Genomic DNA, 12,866 nt, shown 5'->3' on the forward strand with positions numbered 1-12,866 from the left:
TTTTTTCCAAAAAATGTTTATGCAAAACATTCAGATTTAATTTGATGTATTTACTTCGAGAGAGGTGATTTAAAATGTGTTAGATGCCTGTCATATTGAGATACATCAAAGACAATAAGTACAATGATGTCATCATCACAAGTGCTTAATATCACGGTGGAAGATCCAATCGACTTCTATTGTTCTTAAATTAGGGACCTCTACCGATAGCATTTTTACGGTTAATTATTCAATAAAGCAATTATTCAATTTCCTTTGACCATATGGCCTGTCTAATGTGATTTTAAAGGTTTTTCATGTTATAACTTTATGGGGACCGATATTTTAATACAATAGTTTGGTAGTACATAATGAAGACACAAACACAAACTCCTTCTAATTTGACATATTTATTGATTGAAAATGACCAGATTTTGTATAATTTTGAAAATATCAAAATGAATGTCTTCTCGCATATGTTTGCAACAGAAAGTCTTCGTGTTTCAGTAGTATGTTTCTTTTTCCACCCAGCCTGAAACAAAACAGCATAGATATTAGAGCTAGTTCATTCACTGTGAAATAACAAAATACTGTTATGAAGGTTATCGCTATCGTAGACCCCATTCAAAACCCCGGTTTCCACTTGGGAAACAGATACTTTAGCTTTAAAATTAAAAAACAAACATAGATGTTATCAATGTCAAAGACTGCCAACATCATACCTCCTGGGCTCCGCCTAAGGATGTATCTTCTAACTTCATCATAGACGAAGATGAGCAGCGAGTATGGGAAGGCACAGAACCACCAACATGGTCTAAAACATAATATTAGTGTTCAATAGACATTTCAAGGTCAGCTATAATAAAAAATATTCCCATTTCTTGTGTGTAATAGTTATGTCCACCTACTTGAGAGGATACATTCTCAAAGCAATGTCCATGCCTGGGCAGTAGGACAAGAAAGCTGCCAGAGCAGTTTCCTCAAACAGACCAAAGATGAGGATTTTGTTTCTATGAAAGAAAAGTGGTGGCATGGCTTTTAGAAACAGTCCTGTATAACACATATTGCACAATTTGATGGCTGGACTCTTTGTTTACATACCTCATTCCCTGCTGTACGATGGAATTCCTCCTGGTCTTGCAGATGATCAGATCGGCCCACTGCACAATCACAATACTGGCGAAGAATGCTGTGTGGCATGTGAACTCCACAACCTTTCTGCGCTCATATGTCTGGAAGAATAAACAGAAGAGCAATATTTACATGACCGATACCTCACATTTGTTCTATTATAAAAGGTTTTTGGTTTATACAGTTATGACACCTACCCATTGCTGGCCATAGCTATCTTCCAGGTCATTGAGATACTTATCGTCCCAGTTGACTCGAATTCCTATTAAATCGGAGGGCAGGAATCCGTTCTCGGCAAGAATTACAAAGTAGGAAAAGAACCCTGCTACTGCTTGCATCATACCTAAAAATAAGTATGATGACATTAAAATTAAAGTTTTGAGGGTCTGTCAATAGGTTAAAATAATTGTGTATCACCTACAATTAAGTGTTTGTATTTCTGTAATATACAGCATTTATATTTTACATTTTAGTATTCCATTTTAATTAATAGAATTTCTTTATCATTAAAAACAGTAGGTGGTGCTGTTTTTACTTCTTAGGCGAACTAAGGGCATGGCCGCAATAGCAATTATGAAGTTTCGTTGATTATATTAATGCACTGACTAAAGATATTCCTGGTCGGCATGCTTGCTGACAGATTTGTATACGCAGATGATTTAGTATTTCAAATTATAGCCGCTAACCAGCAAAATAATAAAAATAATAATAATATGTAACACAGATGCTTTTGCAGCTAGCCTGCTGCAGCAGTACGTTGAACTTTAATAATAATTAAATTAAATGCTGTGCTAAGAGTAAAATATTACAGTCGGGTAGGCCTACTTGTTCAAAATCAGGTCAAATAATGAATATAGTGCAAAGAGTCTGTTTAGAATAACCATGCTCTTACCAATTTGACCGTAGGCCATACTGATGAGCCTCTCATTTACCAGTTTATCTGTTTTAGCGTTTCTGGGTTGTCTCTTCATGATGTCACTTTCAGCGGTTTCGTAGGCCAATGAGATTGCAGGAACCTGTGGAAACATTAAACAACAAATCAAAAACATTTCTTTACATTTTTCACCATTTGGGGGAGCTCTTACAAAATTAAGTCTCAGCACTGCTAAATAATAAAGCATTGCTGTTTTCAAAATGGTCAAAAAAAAAGGTCAACAGCCAGTATGGCTAACACTGAAGAAACAGTCATTACTGTATGTGAAGAGTTGTATGGGATGAACGATGTCATAGCTTTAAAGGGAAGTGGTGTGTGGCCAAGTATGGTGACCCATACTCTGAATTTGTGCTCTGCATTTAACCCATCCAAGTGTACATACAGTAGTGAACATACAGCCAGTACTGCGGTGCCTGGGGAGCAGTTGGGGGTTCGGTGTCTTGCTCAAGGGTCTCACCTCAGTCGTGGTATTGAGGGTGGAGAGAGTGTTGGTTATTTACTCCCACCTACAATCACTGCCGGACCCGAGACTCAAACCCACGACCTTCGGGTTACAAGTCCAACTCTCTATCTATTAGGCCATGACTGCCCTCACTAAATTATTCAATTATGTCATAGCTTTACACAAAATTTTACACTAAATAATTTTTTTCTGATCAGTAGGTGGCACTAAATACAAACTTACACAATAGCTGCAATTACAAAGTTTCATCTTATGCATCCTATCATTGTTAAAGGGTTCATATGATGCGATTTCAAGTTTTCCTTTCTCATTGGAGTGTTACAAGCTGTTCGTGCATAGATAGGATCCCTGAAGTTGCAAAGAAACCAAAGAGATATTCTTTATCAAAGTTAAGACTCTGCCACGCCCCCCTAAAATAGTTCATTCAAACACGCCCCCACATGTCTATGTCACGATGTGGAAATATTTGCGTGAGGCGCGGTTTCAGTAACCTCAGTAGTGTTGGTTCAGCCATGACAGGGAGAAGCTGTGTGTTTCTAGGCGAAAGCAAAAGCACTTTATTTGGCCTTCCGAAAGTAGATGTAACAGAACAGCAACGCATTTTATGGACGACCGTTTCGTGAACCGAGGAGAGAAGGTAATTATGACTTTGCTATGACAATCTAGCGCTTCTGAATCAGCGACTGTATGAGTTTTGCGCGTCGTGTGTGTGTGTGTGAGAGAGAGAGAGACAGAGAGAGACACACACACACACTGAGTCACATCACAGCAGATTGTAGCCCGTCCTAAATCATCTTAATCGCGGCTTGTGTGCAAACACATACAAGCATCATCACTGTGTCTGTCACGCGACTCTGTTCCCCTCTCGGGCTTGAACTGATGATAAAACTAAGGACACTATTAACTGTCTTTACATTTATTTTGAAAGCTAAAGCTCGCGTTAATGGAAAGGGGCGTTACATTTCCGACGCGGCTTGTGGTGTTCGGCCAATCACAATGCACTGTGCCAGTTGGCCAATCAAAGCTGACTGCGCTTGTAGGAAGGAGGGACTTTGTAGAAAACTAAGCATTTGAGAGAGGCGGGGCATAGAGGACCTACAATAATGTACAGTATTTGCAAAATGTTTTTTTTTTATGATTAAAGCATGTCAACATATTCTGTTACACCAAATACACCAAATAATGATCTTTAAAAAACCATCATATGACTCCTTTAAGACAAGGCCAAACTTTGTGGTTGGGATGCTATTCACTGGCATGGTCTCAAGATTATCTGTACCAAAGCTGTGGAAGATTAGTACCTTAGTTTGCTTTCAACACATTAAAGATGGTGGAAACCATGATCCGATGAATCAGAAGAAAAAACTAATCTATACAGTAGATGTCTACATCCCTTCAGTCCTTGGCTCCTGATTCACATACTGTGACCTTTCACCTACCATGTCAGTGCCCAGGTCAATGCAGAGAATGGTGACGGTGCCCAGAGGTAGAGGAATATTAGCAATGATGAACAAGAGGAAGGGTGAGATCTCAGGGATGTTACTGGTCAGCGTGTAGGCAATGGACTTTTTCAAGTTGTCAAAGATCAGACGTCCTAAAGTTAAAGAGATATGAGATACCATAAGTTACGTTCATAATTCCTCAGTCAGTTAAGTTTTCAATAAAATGTCTCACCTTCTTCTACCCCAGTGACAATTGAGGCAAAGTTGTCGTCCAGAAGGATCATGTCAGCAGCCTGTTTGGATACGTCAGATCCAGCGATACCCATAGCCACACCAATGTCAGCCTTCTTCAGAGCAGGAGAATCATTGACTCCATCACCGGTTACGGCTACAATGGCACCCTGGTAAGAGAAATAAAATGCATTAAAAATGGTTCCTTCGGGGTAAAATGTTCTAGTATCAAATTGGATTGGACAGACAACTCCCTGACATTACCTGTCGCTGACAACCTTCCACAATGATCAGCTTTTGTTGTGGAGAAGTTCTGGCGAACACAATTTCTGTATGGTGTTTGAGGATATCATCCAGCTCTTCTTCACTCATATTCTTCAGTTCTCCACCATGGACCACACAGGCCTTAGCATCTCTAGAGATGCATTTTGTATTAGCAGACATCTAGAGCAAATTCAAAACTTGGTGAATAAATGTTTTGTTTGAGATGGATACCTTGGATTAACCTCTCCAACAGGGACATTTAAACGAGCAGCAATGTCTTCCACAGTCTCATTGCCTTCAGAGATGATGCCAACACCTTTTGCAATAGCCTTAGCTGTAATTGGATGGTCTCCAGTAACCATGATAACCTGTAATTGAAGATTGTGAATTATCATTTGATAAACTGATTGTACATGCAACAAGTATGAACAAAATTCGATATGCTGCAGCAAAGGTGCAACATATTCAAACAATGGCTCTTGAACCAAGAACAAGTTCTTGATTCAAGACCCATTACAAATAGTCTTAGCTGTAATTGGATGGTCACAAGTAACCTGTGATAGAAGACATAGATGCTTGATCATATGATTCATTTCATTCAATAAAGGTATAATATAATCAAGCCATCAGTCTTGAATCAAGGTGAAACTACACCTTGATTCCTGCACTCCTGCACTTGCCCACAGCATCTGGTACAGCCGCACGAGGAGGATCAATCATGGACATGAGGCCAACAAAACACAGGTTCTCAGTTGGGAAGTTCACTTCATCAGTATCGAATGCAAAACCCTCAGGAAACTGGTCATCAGGGAGGCTAAAGTGGCAGAAACCTTTGTGAAAGAACACAGTCATTAGTGTACATAGTCATAGTTTAAACTGAAAAACTCCACAAGGTGAACTTCATAAATTGGCTTTACCGAGCACTCTTTCTCCAAGACCTCCAAGTTCTACATAAGCATTTTGGAAAGCATCTTTCATTTCATCGTCCAAAGGCTGCTCTTTTCCTTGAATCAAAATAGTAGAGCATCGATCCAAGATTCTCTCAGGGGCTCCCTTCATCACCAGCAGGTGCTTAGACTCTGAGGAATTGGGATTCTTGTGGATTGAGAGCTAGAAAAAAGGCATATTAGGTGCTGTTAGGAAGGCTAGTCAAATCTGTAAATCTACATAGAATAATTAAACAAAATTACCTGATACTTGTTGGTGGAGTTGAAAGGGATTTCAGAAATCTTTGGGTACTTCTCTCTCATTTCAGTGACTGGACCACAGCACAGCTCAATACACTTCAACAGGGCAGACTCCGAGGCATCACCAGCTGTGTCCCGCTGCAAAAGATTGATTTCTTTTCTTTACTGATCGTATCTTGATGGACATATATTTACTGATGGACTTTTACAAGTCACTCTAAAGGTAAGTCATCTACATGTTTCCTTAAATATTTTAAAATATTAAATATTGAGAAGCTCAAGCGCACCTTAAGGATTGGCACATTGTGTTGATCAGCAAGGAAGACGGCACGGTTGCACAAGCCAGCGATACGTGCAAGAGCAGACCAAGTAGCAGAGCTCCTATCAAATGTGGTTCCACTCTGGTTCTCTGTGGTGTCAGCTTCATGAATCTGGTTGTCAAACCACATGTGAGCGACGGTCATTCGGTTCTGGGTCAAAGTGCCAGTCTTGTCAGAGCAGATGGTGGAGGTCGAGCCAAGAGTTTCCACGGCTTCAAGATTCTTCACCAGGCAGTTCTTCTTCGCCATACGTTTGGCGGTCAGAGTTAGACACACCTACATGAAGTTACAGGTTAAGTAATAATTCTTGGCTCAAGTGAAGTGTACTTTGGCTTTAGAAGTATACTTTGAACTCTGACTTACAGTTACAGTGGCAAGGAGACCTTCTGGTACATTAGCAACAATGATACCAATCAGGAAGATGACAGCTTCCAACCACCCATATCCAAGAATCAGGGAAAGAATGAAGAAGCTGACACCCAGGAAGACGGCTACACCAGTGATGATGTGGATGAAGTGCTCGATCTCTTTAGCGATTGGTGTCTGTCCACAATCCAGACTGGAGGCAAGAGTGGCGATGCGACCCATGACAGTACGGTCACCAGTGTTAATGACAATCCCTCTGGCAGTACCTATTGAAAAATGAAACTTCAATTATGAAATTTCGACTTTTTTATCCAACATACCTCATCTGTTTTATCTCTGTACCTTCAACACAGTTAGTAGAGAAGAAGGCAATGTTTCTGGTTTCCAAGGGATTTTCATTGGAGAAGTCAGGAGAACGAGTCTGGGGTTCAGATTCCCCAGTGAGTGAAGAGTTGTCAACCTGGAATGGAAGAATACCATAAATATCCATGGATATTGGTCCAGGATTGCTGGTTAGTACCGGTTTGGTGTTGGTCTATCTCTGGGGTGTTCAATCCCCTTCAATCCCAAATTTGAGCTAAATTTGTAGGACATTGGCCCTCCAGCAGCAAGTTTAGACAGCCCTGGCCTAGCTGGTATACCAACATATACAGCTTGTTCACCAACAAAACATTGGTTGACTTGTTGACCAAAGAAATTACACAACTGAAAAAGACAGTTTGATGGGGACACCAGTATACCTGCATCCCATTCTGGTGACCAACATTTAAAATGCAACATAACTATGCCAGTCGTTTCAAAAGTGGGAGTATGTTACTTTTGCCATTCTTTTGCGCTTTAGGTCTTACCTTGCATCCATGCGCAGAGATGATACGAAGATCAGCTGGGATTCTGTCTCCACCTTTGACCTCCACAAGATCACCAGCAACTACCTCCTCAGCATTGATGTTCTTTCTCTCTCCATCACGCACAACCAGGGCTTGCTACAAAATCAAAATGTATTAGAATGACGTTTTTGTGTGAGAGATACAGTGTTTTATCAGAATAATTTTTTAATTTCAGTACCTGAGGTACAAGGTTCTTAAAAGATTCCATAATTTTAGAGCTCTTGGCCTCTTGGTAGTATGAGAAGCATCCTGTTATTATGACAACAGCAGCAAGCACAATTCCCAGGTACAGCTGGAAAATTAAACAGGTTCACAGTGGGGCTAATTATGCTTGATTCACTATGTTTGTTGACATATGAACTATTTATGCATAAATAAGTGAAGGTTTTTGCTCTATCGTACGTTGTCATTTGCGGGTTCGTCTTCAGAAGCAGCCTGGATTCCGTATGCCAGGAAACAAAGGATTGCACCAATCCACAGCAGCGTTGAGAACCCACCAAAGAGCTGTTTGCAGAACTTGATCCATTCTGGAGTCGTAGGAGGTGGGGTTAGGGCATTGGGCCCATCACGAGCTAAGATCTCCTTCGCACGGGAAGAAGACAAGCCCTGCCAGCAGCGATAAAAATGAAGTCAACAATTAGTTCAACAATGTTTCAAAGTGAGTGAAGCTTGTGAATGTCAGACCTAAAAAATATAAACATAAATATGAGACTTCAAGGAGATATTGTGGAATAATGGAAAAGGGGACATGTTGTCCTTGAGGTGTTAGAGTTTTTTGAAGGTCAGGGTGGGGCAGAGGATTTGGTCCAGTTAGGGGGTGGAGCTAATGACACACTCACCTATGTCCGGGTTTGCTCCAGGACAGTTAGCAATAATTCAATTCAAATAATATTATGCATATAGGCTTCAGATCTATAATTTACATATATAACTTGCAAGCACTTATATTAAAACTTTATTAAAAGTATTAAAACTTTTCCATTACAACATATAATCGACTGTTTCCATTACATAATAATTACACCTGCTGGTAAACCTCTTCCACAGACACCATTTATCATTTTTTTAAATAAAAGTGCTTTGATTTGACAGAAAAGACATGGTGATTTTTCAGTTTCACAAGATTTCAGTGATTTTTAATTAGGTAACCAGCCTTTCTTTTTAAAGGGAGATGATAACAACAATCATTTATGTCCATCTAAGAAGATAAAACATTCATATGAATCATCTTAGATACATTATGCTTCCCAAATGTGTCACAAAACTCACCCTGGTTAGGTCGGTTCCATATTTGCGGTGAAGCTCGTCCATTGTCAACTTGTGGTCGTCCTGCAGAAACAAAAAAAGCCTTGAAATCTCAGTTCACCACAGAATTGATTATTGTTAAATGGTGTATTTTAATGCTATGTGTATTTTCTAAATGTCTTTATATATTAATTTCGCACCAAATCCACTTCTTTTTTGAGGTCGTCCATGTCCTGCTGCTTTCTTTTCCCTTTTTTTGGCTTTTTGGCTCCATCTTCTGATGTTGCCGCCAATTTGTACTTATCGTTCCCCGTCTATCAAAAATAACAATGCTTAAAATATGCAACAAACACATGAACGAGAGACTAGAGAGAAAAAAAAAAACAGAGAGAGAGAAATGGAGCAACAAAAGCAAACATAGAATAAAACTGGCAGTATAATTAAATATAGCCATGGTCCACTCACTCCAAGCCCCATTTTCCTTGTTTATTCCAATTTAAACTCTGAAGTTTTTGGATCTTAGATGTCGTAGTTCTCCTGAAAGCCTCTCCGGAGACAAAAAGCTCCTGTGTGTCCAAGTCAGGTTCACAAAATTTATACCCTGCCAACTCACCTGTTTCAAGGAGGAGATTAGGGAGGAGTTTGGCTGCTGTCACGGAGCTTTAACATTTATTCAACCTTCATCCGAACAGGTAGGTCATGTCATTGACACCTAGTTGAGGAACTAACATACTCAATATTTGAAAAGGCCTGTGGTAGTTTGCACATACTTTATTAGCATTGAAAAAAACAACTTCTATGTGCACTGATTTGTCTTCAACATTAAGTCTCTCTGCACTTATAAATCATTTATTTGTCTGGCACCACCTGATTTTTATGACTTTCTCCATTTTAAAGGTAAGTGATGAATGACTGTGTAAATTGTGTCCTTTGGCATTTAACGCCCAGTAATAAATCTGATAAAAATCAAATACGCTTGCACACGGCCACAATCATATCTTAAGAATTCTGAAAGCGAGTTTGGCATACCTTTTTTCCGTGTTTTGTAAATGTCTCGCTATCTTTTCTCTGTCAACAATGGATTAAGTTTAGTCCATATTTATGCTTTTCAACAGCATGCCACCTCTTATGCATCTGTGAGCATAGATTGCACATTTCCTTTTGAGTTTGCATCCATTTGTTTGGTAAATACTCCAGGAAAACCAGGATCAGCTGGTGCTGCAGCTCAGAGAGGCTTGTAAATGAGGAAGACGGGAATGATCTGTGCGGATATTCAAGGTTACATCAGGGTTGTGGGAATGTCAACAGTGACGATCAGCCTCTCTGACAGTCGTAACCGATTCAAGCAGAAATTGATGTTGCTGGATTTTGTGGTTACATTTTAATTTTTTTTTCCTCATAAAGGTCTGGCATTTATTAACTTGAGATCATGAAATGGCACTTTAAAGCAGCTACCCGACCTGCTTTAAGGAAGCAGTCCAGTCTCTGAAAGGAAACATTATATTCTAAAGTAGGCGGTCTGGGACTTATCAAGTGACCGCCCTTGCGTTACTCAGAATTCAGAGGAATAATACGGAATTTGTTACTTTGCAAGAAACAAATGCACTAGTCCATTTTAGTCTTCTGAAATTGCAATGTCTGGATCAAATCACACAAAGTAATAGCTAATAATATACCCTTAAACTGTGAAAACTATCATTTAGTAAACCGGTTCCAGTGCTTCATCCCATAATTGCTGATCCAGGGTTTATTCTCAGAAAGAAAGGATGATGTGTTATAGTCAGTGTGCAGAGAAATGTGAAGGGGGAAGGAGCCCATACTGTCTCTGACACATGTGATTACAGCAGGGGCTCTATGGACGTGAGCGGAAATGGCAAACAAGATCTTTAGCTCTCTTTAAGGAGGAAAATGCCAGCTTATGCATTTTTTGTCAATAAATGCCTGACCCATACATAATACAATATAATAGCATTCTTCTAGCCAAATATATATTTATTTTTGTGAACAGCATGAAATAAGTAAAATACATACATTTTAGAGTAAATTTTAAAGTAAAAGGCCCAAATTTTACAGTTTGCAAATTCAAATGCATCTCATTGGCAATACATACATATATAATATATAATGGTTTTCTAAAAGTTCTGAACAAATGTTCTTCTGGTAATGTCAATGTAGCATTTGTATCTACTCTTTAACAATGTTCTTAAAATGTTAACACAAAAATGTTATTTATACATATCCATGGAACATTTCATTTCTAAAAACGTTTCAGTTGAATGTTCATCTAATGATTTTAAATGTTACAACTTGTTTCGGAATGTTCAGGGAACATTCAAAAGTAACATTCCGCTAATGTTTCCGCTAATATGATACAATTGAATGTTCCTTTAATGTTCACATTAAAACATAAAAAGACTATGAGTTATCACTATATATATATATATATATATATATATAATTTGCAGTTTGCAGTCTTTCTGGAGTTTCTTTATTTTCCCAGTATGGATGTCAGTGTTGTAAGTGTGCTCTTGGGAGCTGCTCATCACTGTGCAGTAAGGACTGTGGAGTGTCTCTAAGAGCTCTTGCTCTCTCAGGCACGCAGCTGTGAGCACGGAGGGAAATGTCAGCCGCAGACGCTGGGAGAGAGAGAGAAAGAGAGAGAGAGAGGCAACAGATCAACAGAATAATAAACATGACAACTGTGAAAGAAGGCAGTGTCTCCGTCTCGCACAGCTCTCCGTGAAGAACACTGCAGAAAGCAGCAAGAATCTGATTTAGAAGATAGTTGTCACTTCTTGTATTTCAGCGCAATTCAGTGTCATTATAAAGGGCTATTCATTTTCAGGAATAGTTGGGCCGAAAAAGAAAATTCATTTACTCACCCTCATGCTATAACCTATCTTGACACAGAAAGTGAATTGAGATGTGTCTATCAAAATTACAGTAGTCAATCTAACTTGTTTGCAGTATTCTTGGTCTCCAAAAGCTTGAAAAAATATATATATATAAAAAAAAATATTTATTTAATTAAGTCATTTTTGGTGGTGGTATTACAATATATAATATAATATTTTCTTCTGCCCAAAATTGTTGAAAGAAATATATTTTCCAAATAAGTATATATCACAATTTATAAAAAAATAAATAAAAAAAAGTTAATATACATATACAATATAGGCCATAGGTTATACATATTTTCAATAAATTCATGAAAAATATTCTTGAAATACACACACACACACACACACACACACACATATATATATATATATATATATATATATAGCTATGGATGGCTACCATAAACTGTTTGGACAACTGATTCTTCTATTAATCATTTTATAAATAATCATTTAAATTTTTGGGTGAAATAACCTTGCACACTTAACAAACTTAACAATGATTCTGGCCAAAATGTAGTTGTTGTTGTTTCCACTCATAAGAAATGAATCTAGCATCAGTGCCAAAAACAGCTTCACATTACCTACTACTTGAGTTAAAAAAGAACTAATATTATTAAACAGACAGATGTGTCTTTAAATAGTGATTACATGAGCAGTGTTCAGCTACTGTAAACAACTCTTTAATAATACATTTAGCCTCATGTTGACCTGTTTGGGTCGTGTGACGTCACACTCTGAACACTCATCGGACGGCGGACACAGTTTTTGTGCAATTTGTGATTTTTGGTTGTGCTTCTCCTTTAAAACGTCCATTTCTAAGGCACCTGTAATCACACCCCCCCCAGACCGCCAGTTTTTCCTCTGGGAATGGTCGGGTTACGAGGCCCTGGAGGAATCTCAGCACATGCTGTCCTCTCCGGAGACCGGGATCAGTCAGCCGAGCCGCTCGCTCACATAAGGGATATTATTGTGTGTGTGAGGCTCAGCATGTGAGAGACCATTGTTCCCAAACCAGAGCGATCGAGAGGAGAGGAGAGGGATAGGAGCTTTACCTAACAGAGTCACAGAGATCCGTGTCTCCAGGGTTCAGGTTACCAGACATCACCCCGCCTCCGTCTACCCATTTGTCCCTGAACAGAATTTTCCACTCGTCTTTTCCTGGGAAGACACCTACATTCATCCGCTCCTCGTCCTCTCATTATACACTCGCCTATAGCAAAAATAGACACTAATTGTGAGGGCTTGTGTGCTCCAGGTGTAAACACAGAAGTGAATAACTTCTCCTTTCAAAAGCTTCCAGAAGATTCAAACAAAGCACATTGTTTTATCTGGTTCTCTGTTGCATGAAACATATGTTGCGTAAGGCTAAATTACATCTGGCCTCTTGCTGAAAACAAACATCTTTTCAATAATTATACCTTTTAAGCAAAACAATTAAAATGTCTTGTGACTGTGTATTTTGACCTAAAAAAAAATAAGCCCTAAAATCCTTAACCAGCAATTGCCCATATAAA

The 12,866-nt window shown here is 38.9% G+C and overlaps 1 protein-coding gene across 2 annotated transcripts; it reads right to left on the minus strand.

The window, feature by feature from the left end:
* Positions 1-371: 371 nt before the first annotated feature.
* On the minus strand, positions 372-9,921 carry LOC306873304 (sodium/potassium-transporting ATPase subunit alpha-1). 2 transcript variants are annotated; one of them, XM_079422498.1, is made up of 22 exons: positions 9,479-9,921; positions 8,650-8,763; positions 8,474-8,533; positions 7,607-7,810; positions 7,383-7,496; positions 7,166-7,300; positions 6,660-6,777; positions 6,315-6,583; positions 5,919-6,227; positions 5,635-5,769; positions 5,362-5,554; positions 5,099-5,274; positions 4,676-4,812; positions 4,445-4,595; positions 4,182-4,350; positions 3,947-4,101; positions 2,003-2,126; positions 1,308-1,453; positions 1,081-1,211; positions 888-989; positions 702-793; positions 372-511 (listed from the first exon to the last, which is right to left on the minus strand). In XM_079422498.1, the coding sequence occupies exons 2-22, from the start codon at positions 8,677-8,679 to the stop codon at positions 483-485; spliced, it is 2,979 nt and encodes a 992-aa protein (XP_079278624.1). In that variant the 5' UTR covers positions 8,680-8,763; positions 9,479-9,921; the 3' UTR covers positions 372-482. The 2 variants fall into 2 exon arrangements, with proteins under 2 accessions (XP_079278624.1, XP_079278623.1); XM_079422497.1 differs by lacking the exon at positions 9,479-9,921 and adding an exon at positions 8,915-9,019.
* Positions 9,922-12,866: the final 2,945 nt, after the last annotated feature.

The sequence above is a fragment of the Barbus barbus genome (assembly GCF_936440315.1).
Source record: "Barbus barbus genome assembly, chromosome: 7".
Taxonomy (NCBI): Eukaryota; Metazoa; Chordata; class Actinopteri; order Cypriniformes; family Cyprinidae; genus Barbus; species Barbus barbus.

Bases quoted from the DNA above. Each gene is read 5' to 3' on its own strand.
- LOC306873304 (XM_079422497.1), bottom strand. The intron at 8,534-8,649 runs GTGCGAAATTAA...TTGTTTCTGCAG, and splicing joins TCAAAAAAGAAGTGGATTTG to GACGACCACAAGTTGACAAT. The intron at 6,228-6,314 runs GTAAGTCAGAGT...AACTTCATGTAG, and splicing joins GTCTCCTTGCCACTGTAACT to GTGTGTCTAACTCTGACCGC.